Source organism: Corapipo altera, unplaced genomic scaffold, assembly GCF_003945725.1.
Source record: "Corapipo altera isolate COAL_440 unplaced genomic scaffold, ASM394572v1 104, whole genome shotgun sequence".
Lineage (NCBI taxonomy): Eukaryota > Metazoa > Chordata > Aves > Passeriformes > Pipridae > Corapipo > Corapipo altera.
In genome coordinates this window covers 4,551,736-4,566,544 of record NW_020884920.1, presented here as the reverse complement: position 1 = coordinate 4,566,544, position 14,809 = coordinate 4,551,736, and the positions used below count along the sequence as shown (strand labels likewise).

The 14,809-nt window shown below is 56.7% G+C and overlaps 2 protein-coding genes across 2 annotated transcripts in view; both read right to left on the bottom strand.

Annotated features, from left to right (window-relative positions):
• The window catches only part of TMEM11 (transmembrane protein 11), a 9,855-nt gene extending 9,656 nt beyond the window's left edge, over positions 1-199 (bottom strand). Inside the window, exon 1 of the mRNA XM_027656524.1 lies at positions 93-199. Within this exon, the coding sequence (XP_027512325.1) occupies positions 93-157 (65 nt within the window). The 5' untranslated portion in view covers positions 158-199. The remainder of the gene's footprint in view (positions 1-92) is intronic.
• A 2,003-nt stretch (positions 200-2,202) lies between these two features.
• Positions 2,203-13,417, bottom strand: NATD1 (N-acetyltransferase domain containing 1). Its single transcript, XM_027656525.1, has 3 exons — positions 13,134-13,417; positions 6,257-6,375; positions 2,203-5,583 (listed from the first exon to the last, which is right to left on the bottom strand). The coding sequence occupies exons 1-3, from the start codon at positions 13,228-13,230 to the stop codon at positions 5,467-5,469; spliced, it is 333 nt and encodes a 110-aa protein (XP_027512326.1). The 5' UTR covers positions 13,231-13,417; the 3' UTR covers positions 2,203-5,466.
• Between the last annotated feature and the right edge of the window lie 1,392 nt (positions 13,418-14,809).

The window sequence follows — 14,809 nt, the reverse complement described above, 5'->3', positions numbered from 1 at the left end:
CCCGCCCTCGCCGCGGGGCCGCGGGGAGCCGCGGGCGGTGCGGTCCCGATCCCCCCGCCGCGCCTCGCCCCGTTCCCCCGCCGCCCCCTCACCTCTCCCGGCCGCCGCCGCTGTTGGTGCCGCCGGGGCCACCGCGCCTCCTTCCCCACGCCGCCATCTTGGAGACACTCGGCTCGCAAATGTCTCCGCCGGAGGCCCGCGGCCGCGCCGCGGTGCCCGACGGGAGATGTAGTGCGCGAGGGCGGCGGCCGCCGATGCGCGGGGAGGGGTCAGACCAGTGGCGGGACTACAAGTCCCATAGTGCTCCGCGCTACCGCGCGGCCGTGCGACCCTCTGGGGTGTGTAGTCCCCCGGCGGGAACGGGGGCGGCGGGGTCGGGCGGGCACCGCAGCGGGACCCCCGGGGGACCCCCGGGCACAGCTCCGGGCACCGGCGGCGGGGCACCCCGCGGGGAGCTCGGCTCGGCCCCGCCGCCCGGGATCTGCCGCCGGAGGGGGCCGGCCGTGGGAGCGAGTCCCGGCCTGCCCCGCGGCCCCGCCATGAGGGGGTGCGGCCGGGCCGCGCCGAGAGCGGCTGCTGAGGGTCGGCAGAGCTCGGCGGTCTCAGCATCGCCTCGTGTTGCTGCTCCGAAAGGATCAGGTGGTTCCCTCCCTTCAGGGGAGAAGGGATGCAGGATCCCCTCGAGCAGCGCCTCGCAGAGAGGAGAGGATGGGCGTTTTGGGGTGAATTTGGCCCCTTTAATCGATCTCGAAAGAGGAGCAGGGAATGGGGAGGCTCCCCTCCTGCATCTCTGAGGAGGAATAAATCACAGGATCACTTAGGTTGAAAAAGACCTCTGACATCATCGAATCAATATAAAGTTTATCACCAAATGCTTCTCTAGAAACGAAATGCAGGTACTGCCAGAGGTCTCCCAGCTCCTGTGGATCCAACAGAAGTGGATGTTGAAGGTTTTGTGAGGGTGTCCCAGGACCATCTTGGCCTCGGCCTCTTGCCCCAGGTCCGTTCCCCAGCACAGCAGGGTCATCCAAGGGGACCTGTGCCAGGGTGCTTGGATAGTGATCTCACAAGGGATCCTTGTGCCTCTGCAGGGCCCCCTCTTGCTCCTAGTCTGATTCCTCCCAGGAGAGGAGCCTTTTTCTCAGAAATTTTAAGTTTTCCGTTAACAAACAGCAGCCCCCTGCTCTGCAACCTCCTTGCTCTTGCGGATAGATGTGCCCTCAGATCCCATCACCCCTCAGGAGAGAGCAGTGCTGGCTCTGCATCTCCCAGAACTAGGAAAACCCCTCTTTTTGACAGCATTATTCCCAAGTGATGCAATGTGACAAGAGAACAAACTCCTGGCTGCCTCCACCTTCCCAGCGATCCCGAGGCTGCTCTTCCAGCCTGCAGGGCCCTCCCACACCGCTGCAGTTCAGCTGTAACTGGGGGGGCAGCTGTTTTGCTGGAGGTTAAGGGCGCATTTGCAGGAACAAGAGGTGTTTGGGAAGCGTGCCCAGCCCGGCAGAACGTGCAGCGCTGCTGGGACAGGCCGGAGCATGGACCGTCTGGAATGTGGAATGTAAACAGAGTGTGTTACCAGCAACAGCCCGGCTACAGCCCCAAACCTACCGCGCTGTCCCTGGGGAGCAGCAAACCCTGCTCCGCCTGCTTGAGCTGCAGCCCTGCGGCCACTTGTCACTTCGGATCAAATTATAACTGTAAATAAGCTGGGCCCCTTCTCCACCCTCCCTAGCACGTTGAGTTACCCAAACTCCAGCCTCCACTCAGTGTTAAAGTGGCACAAATGCTGTGCTGGACCCTGGGTGCTGAGTGCTCGGGCTGTGCTCCCAGGGCTGAGGAGCGCTGGCTCCAGGAGGGAAGTGCCTTGTGTCCCTCTGAGTCACCTGCCTGCCTGCCTTGCTCTGGACAAGCACAGCAGCTGGATATTTAAATATTTTCTCCCTTAATGTTTTCAAACATCTTAAAAAAAACCAGACACAAGCACCGAGTGACTGTTCACCAGAGACTGCATTTGCAGCATAACTCCCAAAGAGTGGCCTGAAATTCCAAGGAGGGCTGATGAGTGTCAGCTGGCAAAGGAAACAGACTCTCAGCTGACAGGACCCAGCCCAGAGGTGACAGAGCTGGGGGCTCCCAATGCCCCCTGGTTCCATGGGCACCTCCTCCTGCCTCCCCCCAGCATGGCACAGCCACTGCGGGTCAGTTAAACCACACTTTTATTGTATTGTATTCCATGCATTATGTTCATGTCTTATAGTATGACAGAGGGAGGGATAAAGATAAAATGTTAAACATAAACAAGAGCAGAAAGGTCATTTGTAACAGGTCCTGAGAAGGAAAGGCACATCGTAACCACCGAATCCAACAGAACGGAAACCTGGGACAGAGGAAGACAACGCTGGAGAGCGGATGAGGGAGGGGGGGTTTCAAGTCGGGTGCTGTGGAAGCAGGTTTGACAGCAACCTGCATTCCCCCACCCACCAAGGTCTGTAGTTCAAATGGGTTTGGGGACCTTAATATTCAACCAAACCACTTTCCACACTCCTGTTGTCAGGGAGAGTTCAAAATTCCCCAACTCCTCCAGGCTTAGTGAGCACCAAGGGGCAGCAGAGGACTCAAAGCTCCTTTCTGCAGAGACCAGCTGGGAAAGGGCAGCTGGTGGGGAGGCAGGGAGGGGCTGCCCAGCACTGAGGGATCCTGAGCCATCTCCTGCCCATCAGTGCAGGATCCCAGGAGCGCCATGGACTGCAGCATCGCTGGTGACCTGTGGGTATTGCTATTCACCAGCATCAAGGACCACAGGGAAGGGAAGGCAGAGGATGGATACAGCAGAGAAACGGTTGGCACGGACACTGGCACACAGCTCCGTCGGGTCAGACACTGGAGGGGTTGTAGCACCTCAAAGGGAAGCAGCAGCAAAACCATGTGCTGTGCCTGATTTAAGGCAGCGATTGCCACTTGTGATCCAGCGCTGGGAAGCACGAGGTTCCTGCCAGAGCAGCACAAAGGGCTCCAGAGCCAGGCTTGGACACCAGGCCACTGCTGGTGCAGTGACCACAGCACAGCCTGCAGTGAGCTGACACAACGGGGAACTTCTGGGAACTGCCACACAGTGGAAATGAGCACAAAACCAGGGCAGAGGCTCACAGAGGCTCACGTGAGGCAGCCAGACACACATCTCTCCCAACCACCCAGCCCTGCTGTGACAGACACAACAGTGCCTTATCTTGGCTTGCAGTGGAGGAGACGGTTCAGCTTCACCTTGGGATCAAGAGCAGGGACGGTTCTGTCGTCACAGCTGTACCAGAACCAACCTTGCTCCTGTTGAAGTGTGTTTTGCATGTTAAAGAACTAACACTTAGCAGCCCAGATTTCTTCTTGAGCCCCTTTAGTTTGCTACCTGCAACCCTTTCCCAATCCCTTGAAGCCATCCTGAAGGTCACAGCCCAGGTGGAATAAGCAGCAAGAGGGCAGAAACACGAGGCGGCAGCAGGGCTGAGCCCAAGGCCTTTCCTGAGCAGCACGAGGCAGAGGTGGGTCTGCTGCCGGGCACAGGTCCTTCCCCAGGCAGGAGGTGGGCATGGGCAGGGGTCTCACAGCCCTGTGCAGGGCAGAGATGGAGTCTGGGAGGTTTTACTCAAGCCTGAGAGGGCTGTGTTACGTTGGTGATGGGCAGCCCAAGAGCACGGGCAGGCAGCAGGGCTTTGCCTCAAGCTGGTGACCAGGAGGAACAGCTCAGGGCCTCCCTGGCTGAGATCAGCCACAAGGTCTCCATCTCTGACCATCCCAACCAGTAGAGAAGGCTGGAGGAGTTTTGCCTTTGCCACCATGGACTTTGTGCTGGGCTCTGAGAGAGGGCTGAGCTGCCTCGGTTGGGGCTTCAGTCACTCCATGGCACAGATTGTAAACTTTAGTCCCTGCTGACCTAAGCTAGGTCTGGATTTGGCCTCCAGGTGAAAGGTTCTCCATTTCCCTCTGCCTGGCTGCAGCCCCCAGTGGCTGCTCAGGGCTGGGGGTGTCAGAAGCATCATCTCTCACACCACATCCCTGCCCTGGGACACTGCAAAATCCCGAGAGCTCAGTGGGAGATGCTCTGGGGTGTAGCTCATACCCTGTAAAACCCAGGCAAGGCAGGACAGGCAGCAAGATGGAACCAGGCAGTGCCCTGCCCTCATGGTGTTACCTGTACATCCAACTGTGGCAACACTGGACTGTGCTACAGGATCCTCGTCCATGGAGGGAACAGCACGAAATGAGGGTGTTCCTGCTGCTAGCTGAGGACCCCGCAGTGCTGCCAGCACCTGAGCCTGGAGCTGAGCAGAGAGGTAATGCCCTGAGCCAGGGCTTCTTTCCAAAGGCTGTAAGGAGAAGCCATCAGCATCCACGTGGAGGCAGGTGGGTCCAGGAGATGGGCCAGGAGCAGGTCCTGGAGGCCTTACCCCTCTTGCTCTCAGGATGGGATGACAGCTCTGATCTGGGGCTCAGATGGGGATGCAGAGCTGGAGTTGAGGGAGATGGGGGAACCTTCCTCTTCAGCTGCAGGAAACCACCCTGGTGCCCTGGGATGTCCCCTCATTGCTCAGGCCAGGGCTGGCTGTGGGGGCTGGTCTCTTCTCCTGAGCAGGCTGTGTCCACACCAGCATGGGCAGCACCGATGGCAGGGGGCAGAGACAGGAGTGACGGCCCATGATCCTGTGGGATGCCGTGCCGGGGTTGTGAACAGAAGGCTGGGCAGGAGCTGGAATCTCTGGGGAGCAGCATCTGCAGCTCAGCCACCTTTCTTCCTCTGCACAGACTCTGCCACAGCCCCTGCAGCTGAAGTGTGCTCCTCACAAGGCTCCTGTCCCTTGCCTCGGAGGTGTCACCATCCTAGTGTCTCCACAGCTGGTGCAGCAAAGCCCCTGAGGTGCCACCATGGTCCACATGTTCTCATCCATACTCCACATGGGCTTGGACACAGCTCAACAGGGGCTGGAGGGGATGAACCTGCCTCAGGGCTGGGGCTCCTCCAGCACCTCCCTCTGTTCCACAAAGCTTAATCTACAGCATCTCCCCCAGCTCCCAGAAGGAAAGGGGGGCTGGTGCCCCACGACCACCCCTAACCAACATCCCCCAGGAAGTTCACAGTTGTCGCCAAGCGGAGCGGGAAGGATGAGGTGCAGCACAAGTCATCCCCTGGTCTTGTGATGGAGTTTGGTGGAAAAATCATCCTCTTCCACCCCCTGGCTTGGGAAAAGCACTGGGGGATGCCACGTGTGCCCAGAGCCAGCCTGGCCCAGGGGCTGTAGCCATGCTCACACGTGGGCAGGGAGGAGGAGGTCGTGCCCACACTCACGCACCACATGGACACGCTTAAAAAAACGGGAATTGCGAGTGTGGGAGGGGGTTTCCTGAGACCGCAGAGAAGCGAAGGCCGCGTTGGACAGTCAGGGACAGGTGTGCTGGTGTCGGAGCAGTCCTGCCTTAAGGCTGCAAGTGTTCCAGGTACTGCGGCAGCGGGTTCTCCTTGACGTATTTCTGAATGTACCAGCACGTCAGGTGAGCTTTCAGGTCCTCCTCCACCACGAAGTCCAGGGCTGCCTGTGACCAACCAGAGAAAACACACAGGTTACAACCACCACCCTCAGCCTACGCTCTCCTCTGAAGCCTCATGGGGGTCTGGACTCCTGTACCCCTCAGATAGAGGGGGGAAGCAGCAGGTTGCCCTCAGGTACCCCCTGTGTGAGGCAGGTGGAGGGAGAGGGTTGTGGGGAGAGCACAGCACAGGGTTCCAAGTTTAACCCTCAACACATCCAGCCTGGTGGATGCTGCACAGCAGGTGACCTAGCCCATCATGCCACCCATTTGCCCTGACCTACAGGGCCAGGGAGCAGCTGTAACCCCAAAGCATCACCCCACCTTCCCTTGTGGCTCCTCAGCTCTCCCTGCATGGTTGCAGGATCCAAGGCAGACAGAGGGCTCACAGGGGCAGTGAAGGTTTGAGAGGAGGAGTCCAGCCCCCAGGTGAGGTGATCCATCAGCCCCTGCACAGTGGGCACAAGAAGGAATGGGCCAAGCACTCACCCAGCCCCTGTCGCCACCAAAACAGGAATGTCTGACCCCAGATTTCCATCTGCCCCACCAGCCACCCCACCTCCCATTGGAGCAGGGCTCCCACACAATTCCAATGTGATGGGGCCTGGCTTCAGCCAGAGTCTCTACCCACAGCTGGGATGGCAACAGCTCTTGCCCTTCTGGGTGTTTGGGGCTGTACCTTGGCCAGGTGCTTGGCTATTCCTCTCCCTCGATAGGCATCCGGCACTTCCGTGTGCTGCAAGTCCACGATCCGCTTCCCCACATACTCGTAGAGCAGCACTGCCTTGTCATGGCAACCTGGGGGGTGTGAGAGAGGGGTGAGGACTGGGAGGTCTCCTGGGAGCCCACAGCAGGGGATGGGCAGCTTTGGGATTGCTACAACAGCCCTCGTGCCCACGGGAATGGCTGTGCTGGGCAGGAGACTTTGCTTTCAGTGACACCTGGATGTGTCCTCCTTGGTCCCCCAAAGGTGTGAGAAGAGCCAGGTCTGCTCAGCCTTTCCAAGCCTCTGGAGCAGAGGCAAGTTTTCTACCCAGCCCTGAATTGCTGATGCCAACACAACACGTTTAGGGTAGGAAAGCAGCTGTGGGGAGGGGTGGGATGTGTTGATGTGAAGGAGAGAGCAAAAAACAGGAGAGGAAAAAACAATTCCTTTCTCCTCCAGTACAGTTTTTTGTTGTGGCACATAAAACAGGACAAGACTCCTTGGTCTGGTGTTGCAGCATTGCCTAGACATGTTTTGGGGAAAATACTGGAGAGATAAATCCCACAAACACACAGGAAAGTACACACAGGTGTGCAAGGGGGTTTGTGCACACAAATTCACGTGTACACACACAGGTTTCCTGTTTCAACACCCTGACCTTTCTCACAGCAGCTCAGCTACAGGAAAGAAGAAGTTTCAGCACACATGTGAATCAGAGGAGAGCTCATAACACCTCCCTGGCTTCATCTGCAGAACCTGAGCTTCTGCCTTTGATGCAAAACCAAACACTTCATTTCTAGACGGTTTCTGGATTTAAAAGTGAGTTTCAGAAATACAATTCCCCAGTCAAAGAGACAAGCTCACTTAAAATAGTGGAACCTTTCCCTTCAATGGTTTTTGGAGGCTGAAGGGCTGCAATGTCCACTTCCATTCACTGTTTGCTTTAGCTGAGCTCAGTACACCCTATGTCATTGCATTTCAGCTGACAACTCCAGCCCAGTCCACCTCATCCCTGCATTCAAGATGCACTAGAAATGAGACCACTGGAATTTTGTGTTTCAAGAGAAGCAGCTCAAGTTTTTGTTCCTGCTCCTTTTATGCAGACACTCGATTCTCCGACGTCGGATGGAAACCTTCGCATTTCCAGCCCGAGTTTATTCCTGCTGGTTTGTACCCGCTCATTCTCGTGCCAACATTGTTCTTGGGTGGACATAAATAATTTCCCTCCCTGCCGTTCCCCCAAGTATTTATAGGCATCAGTCCTGCCCCTCTCAGCCTCTAGTTCACCAAAAAGCCAAGCTCTTTTAGTCTCCACAGACAGAAAAAAGGGAGAAGAGCAACATTTCTCCATGTGGATCCAGACACCCAAAAAAAGCCATGGGAGCAGGTGAAGCTCTTCCCCAGCAGCACAGACCTGTCTCACTCGAGAGGAACCCACCCAGGTCGGGGCATGAGCAAAGCCAGGTGCCCTCACCCTCACAGCATATTTGGTGGCAGCTCTCCCAGGGGTGGCAAGGGCAGAGCTGGCAGTGCCAAAGGCTGTAAAATGATCTTATAACGGCGGCTTTCACACGCTCCAGCCCTTCCACCCCGCTCTCCCCCCAGGCCAAAACTTTCCATAGCCTCTGCCTGAAGCTTTGAGAAATTTAAAACTAAATTGGTGACAGAGGAAAAGGTCTTTATTTTTCCTAAAATATACTTTTTTTCCTACATGATCTCTTTAGAAGTATTACACACAAAAATGCATTTTAAAGCAGAAGGTGATTCAGTGTCTAGAGGATCTCAGATCTGGCCTGGGCAGGCTTTTCCTTGATATTCCTTGTAGCACAGCAGCACCACAAACCCCCAGCCAGGACAGGAGCTGCAGGGTGCCACCAGCACACAGACGAACACACACAGAGTCCAAATGATTTTACAAACAGCTCTGCAGAGAAAGCCAGTGCTGTCAGTGCTCCAGGAAACCAGTCCCAGTTCAGAAAAACATCCCAGTTCAGCCAAGTATGTAACCACATCTGTATGTGCTCACCTCAGTGATGGGACCCTGAGCCACACAGTGCATGAAACCAGGGACACTCGTGCCACAGTGTTTGGTGTGGGCCTTGCAGGTGACAGCAGTGGCTTGGAAGAGGCCAGTCCTGGACATGGGGGGCTGCTCCCAGGAAAGCTGGGGTAGCTGGAAGCAGTGCTAACCCTTTGCTGCATTCGCCCTCAAAGACAGGGCACACAAGCAGAAACCCCACAAAAATGTGGCATAAGAGACGCCGTGTGCCGGCCTCCCGCCTGCCTCATCCATCCCCTTGGACTTTGGGACGGGGTTTTATCAGCCTGCACAGACAGAGCTTGGCAAAGCAGGCTCAGGTCTCAGCCAGCCCCAGAGGTGCCCGTGAGCCTGACCCTGGTGTTTGACTCGCTGACACTCCCCTGGGAGGCCACAGTGAGGAAGTTGAGTCAATGCAAATCAGCACAGCCAGAGCAGGAGCGGGAGGAGGCTGCAGCAATGGCAGCACAGCTGGTGTCCTGCTCTCCCCAATCCCTCACTCAAATCACAGGGTGCACAGGGAAGGGGAAGCTTTTCCAGGAGTTGGGTGAGAGACCAGGTCTAAACTTGCTCTCCATGGAGGGTTTCCACCAGGACCAGTGGCACGGAGCTCCCATCCAAGCAGGGGCAGCAGAGGCCCCTGCGACACAGGCTCAGCTGTGACACCAGACATAAGTCCCCAGGCTGGGTGGCTCACGAGCCTGAGGGGACGAAGCAGAGAGCCCAGCCCCAACCTGAGCTGAGCAAGGGACACATCAGGCATCTGGGAAGACACAAGCACCCTGTTCCAGCCATCCTTTGCTGACCCCCTCTCCTGGCATACACAAAATATCTGTCAGCCCTTTTCCCTTCTCCCTGTCCCTCTGTGCTGGCCCCAGGCCACGATACACCTTTGTGTGCCCAGGACTGGAGCAGGGCAGGGGCCTGGCCTTCTGTGCTCCAACCTTTGGAGCAGCCCCTCCGCTCCAGCCTCCTTAGGACACTGCTGCAAAACCATTCCCTGAGAGCAAGGGGAGGGAACAGACGCCAGCCCCCATTTCCCACTCTCAGACACAGGAAAGCCAGAGGCAGGAGGCAATTCAGCTCATCTGCTGCTGAGCCAAAAAGTGGGGAAAAAAAAAAAAAAAGGAAAGCAGAAGCTGTGTGTGGGGTGAGTTGAGAGGACAAGACGTCCCGAGGAGCTTGTGCATCCCAGGCTGCAGCCACGGGTTGGCCTTGTTCCCCAGGGAGCTACTGGCATGTTACTACGGAGAGAAAACACAACAGAGGACAACAGCCAGAGCAGAGACGGCACAACCCTCTCAGAGGGGCCTCACTCTCAGGAATGGCAGCAGGGGGGCTCTGGTTTGGAGCAGTTTCCTGTTTAGGAGCTCTCTGGAGGTGACTGTGGCATGGGAATAAGTGGGGAGCTCTTTGATGCAGGGTCTGGTGACAGATCCCTTGGTGCCCACTGCAAACTCGGCACCTTTTCCCTCCTGGAAATCATCTACCCCAGCAGGGAGGAAAGCTCCAAGTTTTCCCAATAAACCTGAGCCCAGACTCCTGGACAAGTTGCTCCTGAGACTCAGATCAGCAGGGGCCAAAGCAGGACTTCCAGCCTCTGGATGCTCCCCAAACCCAGCTGGGGAGGAGTGGGAGGTTTGAGAAGCAGAGTGTGCTGTACCCAGCTGTTGGATGAATGGGAGTCTGAGCGTGTGAGAAGCTCACCCATCCCCAAGGAACTGGAGCCACTCTGCACATGTGGTGAGCCTGTCTCCCAGCTGGAGAGCCTGATGGGTTTGATGGGCATCAAGAAGTCACAGTGGTTGCTGCTAAAACCAGTTTCCTTGCCCCAAACATCTGTGCCAGCAGCTGGACTGACCATCTGACTACTTTGGGGTAGGGGAGGATGTCTTTGGGTTTCTTGTTTTAATCAGAAATTTCATCTTGGACCCAAAAAACCCGCAACTACTCCTGAACAAAACAGCGTGTATGATTCCCATGGAAGCTTTTAGCTTTGACAAATTGATGTTTTCCAACAGAGTCGCTGCACAGGGAGGTTTCTGGCTGGCTCGTGCTGTTAGTCACATCCTAAGTGATTACAAATCCAGTCGGGCGTCTTTCTGCCCTCCTCTCGAGGGATAACAAAGCTCGGTGAGGTCTGGTTATAATCAGCTTTACTTTCAGCTTCTAAATGCTCCTGCATTTGGGATGCAAGGGAAAAGGGAATGTGTTCAAGTGAAGCAGCCTTTCCTATCAGAATTTTAGGAGCCACTGAGGGGAGAGCGGGGAACAATGAGCAGAGAAGGGAAAGACGGGGCAACCCCAAAAACACCAAATGCAATTCATCTTCCTCGTGTACAGGGAGGAAGTCCTGACATGAGGTTACACGGGGCCACAGAGGCAAACACAGGATGATGCTGAAAACAAACACTTTCACAACTAGTTCCCAGCTTTCACTGTCTCGGGCCTCTTGCTACAGGGATTTCCAGAAAGACACAACCATGAGAAGTTTTCTACTCAACATCACACTACCCTAATCCACCAAGCCCAGAGACCAGCTCTCAAAGCCTGGCTCCTTGGTCCCCAAGCCTGATGCACCCATGTTTTCCCAGGATATCACCCACACTTCACATCTAGCAGAAGTGAGGATGAAGACACCAGAGAAAAGCTGACCCTGGAGCCCATAGGCTGCTCTTCATCTCTGCCACAGTGCAGTAACATGGGACAAAAGTGCTCTCAGAGGGGCATGTGGGTCACATTGATGCCAAAATCCGTGTCTGACCCATTTCTTGTCATTCCCTACATGCTGCAGGGAAAACCTGCTGGAACATTCCACACCACTGATGCTCATCGTGCCAGGAGTGGAAGCAATGAGGAGAGCAGTGCAGGAAACAAACACCCTGCCACGCACTCCCACAGAGATGGTTATCTTCTGACCATCTTCCAGGGCTTGGCTGCTACCAGCAAATGCCTAACATGGAGAGATGGATCACCCACTCCCCATGGATGTTAGTCAGCCCAGTGGCACGGATTCCATCCCACCAGGACACTGCTCAGCCCTGCTTCTGTATGTGGCTGGTGCTGAACTCACAAAAAAGGGGCTCAGTGTCTCTGAACTCCTGGAAAAAACACAACCTTGATCGTGGGAATCCACCTACAACCCTGGGCAAGGCCATGGCCAGGTTGGACGGGGCTTGGAGCAACTTAGTGGAAGGTGTCCCTGCCCATGGCAGGGGGGTGGAATGAGATGAGCTTTGAGGTCCTTCTAACCCAAGCCATTCTGTCATTCTGTGATCGTGGAGCAGGAGGTTTTGTGCTGATTCACACACGACTCCCACCACGGGTCCCACAGTTTATTCTCTCCCTCTCCAAGTTCACCCTCTGCAGTCACGACTCCTCCCCGCTCAGCCACCGAACGCTACTCTGCCCACGGTGTGGCTGGCAGAGGTTTGATCCAGAAAACCACAATAAAAGATTACGTTTCCCTAATAACTGCTGGCCCTTGGCTCTCCCCTGCACACACGAACAACGCCGTGTGACAGCTCTTGCCATGGCAGTGGGGACCCATCACCTCAGACCTCGTTTGATCTCTGTGCCTGAAATAAGCAGTTGGTGAAATTGTTCTCTCCGCACCCAGCACACACGTCTCCTCCTCCCTCGCTCCGCCACTGCCGAGCCTCCAGCCTGCACTTTGTAATTAGTGGTTGAAATGAAAATGGGGTGAGGGGGGGAAGAGGAGTCTAAAATAAAATCTGGACTATTCCTGTTGTTTTATCGAGAAAACCTCCTGCATCCCCTATGATTTCTGAACTACCCATTTAATTTAAATTTTTTTTTAAAAAGACAGCTACCCTGCAATTTCTGTAGGGCAACGAGGCAGCCTGTTTTACCCAGAGTAGTTCTCAGCGTGACAAATGGACAGGGAAGAAAAGTTGGGATCATCGTTGAATATTTGGGATTAACCATTAAGAGGATGGGGCACAGCACTGCCATATCATCCAAAGGCACCTCCTCCTGGGGGGAGCAAAGGGTAGTACCCCCAAAACCTGCCTGTGCCACCATTGGATTCCACACACCAATCCCAACCACATGAGCCAAGAGATCCCCAGATCTCCTGGGGGAAGATTTTAGGGGGCAGGAAGAATGGGGTGGACCACAGGAACCAGGGGCACTGGGGGTGGTGGTTTAGAGGAGTATCAGGGGGGCACTGGGGGTAACAGGGGGGAGTTTACAGGGGAAGCTGCTGCGAGACAGCGGCACAGGGGGAGGAGGGAGGGAGGAGAATGGAGGAAAACGGGGGCAACATCGAGGAACGGGGAACGGAGAAAAAACGGGGAAATGGGGAAGCCGTGGAGGAAAAGGAGGAAATGGGGGGGAAACGGAGTAAAAAGGGGAAGCGACGGGGGGAAAAAGGAGGGGAAGGACGAAGGGAAAGGGATGAGCGGGAGGGGAGAAAGGACGGAAAAGGAGGGCGAGTGGGGGGGATAGAGGGAAAAGGGGAGGATGGGGGGGAAATGGGAGGAAACGGGAGACAAGGGGGGAGCGACGGGGGGGAAAAAGGGGGCGAGCGGGGGAATGGGAGGAAAAGGGGGGCGACAAGGGGGAGAGAGAGGGAATAAGGGGGGGGACAAAGAGGGGGACAAAGGGGAAGACGAGGAGAAAAGGGGGGACAAAGACGAGGACAAGGGGGAAGACGGGGAGAAAAGGAGGGCGCGGGGGGAAGACTGGGGGGAGGGAGAACGGGGGTCTGGATCCGCCGGCAAGGCAGAACCGGGGGTAGAGGGCAGCAGGTAACGCCCCGGGGGAGCCCCGAGCCCCGCCGTCGCTCACCGTTGAGCCGCACGGTGAACTGCCGGCGCTTGCGGTCGTGCTCCACCTGGATGGGGCAGCCCTGCTCGAGGAGGCCGAGCGGCGCCGAGTGCGCCATGGCCGGTGCGGGTGCCGGTGCCGCCGTCGGTGCCGCTGTCGGTGTCGGGCGCTGTCGGGCCCCGCGCGGCGGGAGCGGGGCCGGGCCCGGGGCTGCCCCGGCCGCAGGAAACCAGCTGTGCGGGCACGTGCCCGCCCGCCGGCCAATGGCCGCGCCGCGCTTTTGTTTTGGTACGGCCGCGCGCCCCTTAAAGCGGCGACGCCCCTCGGCGGTGGGGCCCCACCGCCAGCGGCGCCCGGCGCCCCCGCGCGGGCGGGCACCGCCACCAGCGCGGTCCGAGCGGTACTGGGGCGGTACTGGTGATGTACTGGTCGTGTAGTAGTGCAGTACTGGTCATGTCGTGTGCTGGTGCCGTACCGGTCACGTACTGGTCCGACACTGGTCATGTCCTGGTGTGGCATTGCTCCTGTACTGGTCCAACACTGGTCCCGTACTGATCTGGCACTGGTCCAGCACTGGTCATGTACTGGTCCTGTACTGGTCTGGCACTCATTTGGCACTGGTCCTGTACTGGTCTGGCATTGGTCTTGTACTGGTCCAGCACTCGTCTGGCACTGGTCATGTACTGGTCTGTCACTGGGCTACTGGGGCTGCACTGAGGACCAGCACAGGCCCTGGTGCTGCTCTGTTGTGCTGTCTCCTCTAGAGAAGTTCCTGTACTGGGTTCTCTGCCTTGCCTGTATTGGTGCTGCTGGGTTGGTGCACTGGCCCTGCCATGCTGTACTGGTGCTGCCCTGGTGTACTGGTGGGCTGGTGCACTTGGAGCCCCTTTGGGCACTGGAAGGGGCTCTCAGGTCTCCCTGGAGCCTTCTCTTCTCCAGATGAACACCCCCACCTCTCCAAACCTGTCTCCAGCCCTTGGAGCATCATGTATCATATACACATCATACCCCTGACCTGAAAACTCTTGGTGGCAGGAGCTGAGCCTGCCTGAGGTGTCTGCAGGCTGGCAGCTGCCTGTGCAACAGGAAAAGCAGCAACACCTAAAATTAACCTGGAACTTGTAATAGTTCACCAGCAGCTCCTCTGCACCTAAACACCATCTTGTCCTTTGTTTACTCATCCCTTCAGCTCCTGCTGCCCAAGTTAGAGGCCATGAGCTGATGAATTCCTCAGGCCACAGGACTTGGTTGGTTTGTGCTGCTCCATCAGCCAGTGCTGGTGTTGTGCCTGTTGGGGTCTCCTGCTGTTTTCCCACTCCTGTCAAGTTCAGGTGCCCACAGCACCCACTGGCCCACAGTGTGTGCAGGAGACAGGGCTTCCTTCCCTTCCTCCTCCATGAATATCAACAGGGAGATGTTGTCTTTCTCCTCATCCCCTCCCTGGCATCCTTTGCTCCACACCATACAGTGGTGCAGGAAGATACAAATGGCAAAACACCCCAAGCAGGGGAACATAGGGAATGCAAACAGGCTGCAACAGCCAGGCCAAGGACTGCTGGAATTTTGCAGGGAGGAAGGGGGATAACTGGCACGAACCTGAGGGCAGGGGAGTCTGGGGCAAGTAGAGAGAGGGGCTGAATCCTGCACCCTGATGTCCTCCAGCACACAGGGATGCTCAGGAGACAGTCAGTCACCTT

Bases quoted from the DNA above. Each gene is read 5' to 3' on its own strand.
- NATD1 (XM_027656525.1), bottom strand. From the start codon at position 13,230: ATGGCGCACTCGGCGCCGCTCGGCCTCCTCGAGCAGGGCTGCCCCATC. The intron at 6,376-13,133 runs GTGAGCGACGGC...CACACCCCCCAG, and splicing joins GTTCACCGTGCGGCTCAACG to GTTGCCATGACAAGGCAGTG. The intron at 5,584-6,256 runs GTACAGCCCCAA...GGTTGGTCACAG, and splicing joins TAGCCAAGCACCTGGCCAAG to GCAGCCCTGGACTTCGTGGT.